The 4,178-nt window shown below is 29.3% G+C and overlaps 1 protein-coding gene across 1 annotated transcript; it reads right to left on the minus strand.

Annotated features, from left to right (window-relative positions):
* Nucleotides 1–323: 323 nt before the first annotated feature.
* LOC148199653 (uncharacterized) lies at nucleotides 324–1,558 on the minus strand. Its single transcript, XM_088114706.1, has 2 exons — nucleotides 649–1,558; nucleotides 324–541 (listed from the first exon to the last, which is right to left on the minus strand). Exons 1-2 carry the CDS (start codon nucleotides 1,487–1,489, stop codon nucleotides 507–509), a joined length of 876 nt encoding a protein of 291 aa, XP_087970832.1. The 5' UTR covers nucleotides 1,490–1,558; the 3' UTR covers nucleotides 324–506.
* Between the last annotated feature and the right edge of the window lie 2,620 nt (nucleotides 1,559–4,178).

Here is a 4,178-nt window from a genome sequence, read left to right on the forward strand (position 1 = left end):
AATTTGAACTCCTCTTAGCACCTCTTTTGGACTTGTTAGTTTGCTTACCCTTAATGCAATCCACGCAAGTCTCAAAATCAGTAAAATCCAAAGTACTAAGTACTCCTTCATTTACTAATCGCTTAATTCTCTCAATGGAGATATGTCCCAATCTTCGGTGCCATAAAACAGAAGAATCCTCATTCATAACACATCTTTTTAACCCAGCGGAAACATGCATAGAACTATAAGCAGCGTTGTTTTGCAATTTAATAAAGTAAAGACCATCGCATAATTCCCCAAAGCCAATAACCTTGGATTTATTCAATAAAGTAAAACCAGAATCCATAAAATTAAATGAAAAACCCAAAGGTGCAAGTTGTGAAATAGAAATCAAGTTCTTGCTAAAACTAGGAACATAAAAGGTCTTTTCTAAACATAAAACAAAACCACTGCTTAAAACTAAATTGCACGTCCCAATGGCTTCAACATGTGAACTCATCTTGCTTCCTGAATAGATGTGTTGCTCACTTCCCATCGGTTTCCTTAGGTTTTCCATACCCTGCAAGGTATTAGAAACATGGATTGTAGAACCAGAATCAATCCACCATGTGTTATGATTAAAACTAGTCAAATTAGATTCATAACAGACAAAAGCAAACAAGTTACCTTTCTTTTCAAGCCAATCCTTAAACTTTTGACATTCCTTCTTCATGTGTCCCTTCTTTTTACAAAAGAAACATCTGGACTCCTTCTTAATAACTGGTTGAGCAGGAATCTTTCCCTTCTTATTAACTTGGTTCTTCTTATTCTTAAATGAAGTAGTCAAGTTCACCTTCTCCCCTTCTTCCATCAATAGCCTTTCTTCTTCTTGAACACACATAGTCAATAATTCATTAATAGACCATTTGTCCTTATGTGTGTTGTAAGAGATTTTAAAGGGAGCATAATGGTGAGGCAAAGTGCACAAAATATAGTGCACTAGGAAAGAATCAGACATGGTAACTTCCAAAGCTTTCAGTTGAGCCACAATGTCCCTTATGCGCATGATATGATCACGCACTCCTCTAATTCCAGTGAGCTTTAAGGATGAAAACTGCATTATAAGAGTACTGGCAAGAGATTTGTCAGATGTCGTAAACTGCTCATCAATAGCCTTCAGTAAATCCTTGACATTCTCATACTGATCAACCGAACCCCGGATTCCAGCGGAAATATTGGTTTTCATGAACGTTACGGAGAGACGATTTGACCTCTCCCATTTTTCATAAAGTTCAATGGCATCTGAATTGCTAGTCTCAGTAATACCCGGTGGTTCAGGTTTTCTAATAGCATAATCTATGTCCATCCAGCCTAAATGAAGAAGAACTCTCTCCTTCCAAATCTTATAATTATCTCCTTTCAATTCGGGAATACCACACTTGATATCAGAAATATTCACAGATTGAGAAACTGCAAATTCAAAATTTTCATGTTCATTATCAAAATTTGAGACTAAAATAAATATCATGTTTTACCAATGTAAAACATGTCTTTACCAATAAGTCTATTAACATAAAACTTGCCTGTGGGCTAAAGTCTTACTCAATTAGACTCATTTAACCTTATGATAAAACTATTAAATTATATTACATTCCTAATTCCTGTGGGAAAATTAAGAATTATAATTAATATTTTATCCTAATTAATTATATAAATGTAACAAAAATCCTGTGGGTATATTTCATCACACTATATATAATTAATTACAATTAATGTTTCAATAAAGTGATCTTTATAATATAATTTAATTAATTAAAGATGCTGTGGCTACTCTCTAATTATTAAAAATTATATTTATCACTAAACATTAAATTATCTTTAGGTCTTATATTTAATCTAAATATAAGAATTATATTATAAATATAATTAATATTCAAAATTTATTATACTAATATAAAATATTAGTAAATATTCCACGCATTACAGTAATATCCACGCATACCACTGGTATATATATTATATATATTATATATATTATATATATTATATATATTATATATTATACGCATAACAGAAAACATTATATATTTATGTGCAGAATGAAAACAAAGCAGAGGAGATAAAACCAGAAGCGGTACATACCAGAAGCAAGCAGCGTACCTTCATCACGTATGTGTACAACAGATAAAGAAGAAAAAATAAAAACTGAATATATTTTTCTGAAAGATGCCCAAAATGAAACGCAAAAAACAAATGTCGTTTCAATCATCTTCAACCTCCAGTATGGTTCCAACAAGCATGAACCCAATAATATGTGAGGGTTTTAGCATCAAAATTTCACAGAAAATTTCACAGAAAATTTCTTCTTTCTCCAGTTTCAAAACAATTAATAAAATTAAAAACACAATACGCAAAGGAGTGAACCAAACAAGGCAGAGGAAAAATAGCTCTGATACCAAATGATAAAATAGCAGAGTATGAAATTGACCTAAACATGTTATATTAACATCACAGTAACACATTCAGATCAAAAACAGCGGAAGAAAAAATGAAAGAATAATGTGCGTACCTCCTGCCATTGCAATTTTGTAAATCTAAACACAAGACAGCTTTGTTTTCTAAACCTTGACTCACTCAAACTCGATGGTGTGTTTTTCTGAATAGAGGAGTAGGCTTAGTGATCAAAACTGAGAGTAACCCATTCCCTTATATAAAGTCTGGCCATCACAGGTTTCAAAATAAATGAGCTTTACGTTTAAAAATTAATAACTGCTCTATAACCTCTATGCAGTTAAAAGCATAAAAATAATGGCTTAATGGACCACTTTATGTTCCTTAAAAATAGGAACTGAAAATGCTATAATATTTATTTTATATTTAAAATAATGCTAACATCAACTCTATATTGTTTTAGAAGTTTTTTTTTTTGTTTTTGTTTTCCTATATTGTAGTGAGTTTTTATTTTAATTTAATGTGTATAACTCTTTGTTTTTGTTTTAGATGTGAAAATATCCCCGTTTGTAAAATATTTAAAGGCATAAAAGAAAAGGACAAAATATCAACAGAACCTTTCTTAAACAATAGCATGTCTCTTTTGAATCAGCACTACCTTAAATTCAAAGTACACGAGCAGTACAATCATACCCAAACATCACATAATGTTGTGCTAAGTACACCATTGTCTAAGCCCATTTTTTAAGTGGTCTATGCAACAAACTTTATCATGTAGAATTCTACATTTGGTATATTTTTGAGTTTTATTAACCTCTTGTGTAATGTTTAATTCCAAAAATTTATAGAGGGAGAAGTTGAAGATAACATGTGTAGAGAATATTGTGAAAAGTTAGGAAAACTCATGAAAAGACTACCTTGGTAGCTTGTCACACTACATTTTAAGATAAATTATAATTCATTGTTGGAGAGTATTATCCAACTAGAGTCCATGGTATCGTGACCACCTCAGAAAAAGGTGCATGCCCTCAAATATTCCATCATAGTCAAATTTCAACATTATTATAATGTCATAGGATTACTAGCAGTCTACACTCTAGTGTGCACCACCACTTATACCTTTATGTTCTTTCACACAGTTTTTTTATTTTTTATTTTTTATTTTTTATTTTAAAGAATAATGAACTATATAAAAGAAACAAAGTAAAAGAAAGGCTTAATTATATTTTTGTTTTCTAATTTGTTTTTTAAGAAAAAACTCTCTATTCTTATTTGGCGGAATTAAGTTTTTAGTTTTTAAAAATAATTTAATCAAGTTTTTTTATGTTTTGTATTATATATGTCAGGTCATAGTGTTTTTAATTTTTTTGATATATATTTTTGTTTTTTTAGATGTTTTATAAAAGAAGTGATCATGTGTTAGGTTTTGTAGTCGTGAGAGTATCACATGTATGTATATATTGTAGTATGGGTTAGTGTTTTATATTTAATTTAGTCTATATTTGTAATTTTGGCTTAATTTAATCTTTATATTTATAATTTTGACTCAATTTATAGTTTTTTTAAAATATATTGTCCTTTTCTAAAATAAAACTAAATTAGTAATTAAACTTATAATACCAATTTATGTACATATTAAAATATTTTTTAAAAATTTATACATTAAATTACTCCACATAGATATTATTAAAACGTATGTTATTTTATACATTTTTAATTACAATAAAAATTTCTATATAAATATTTAGGTAGATTGACTAAATTGA

Source organism: Vigna umbellata, chromosome 4 (assembly GCF_029865625.1).
Source record: "Vigna umbellata cultivar VRB3 chromosome 4, Vumbellata_1.0, whole genome shotgun sequence".
Classification (NCBI taxonomy): domain Eukaryota; kingdom Viridiplantae; phylum Streptophyta; class Magnoliopsida; order Fabales; family Fabaceae; genus Vigna; species Vigna umbellata.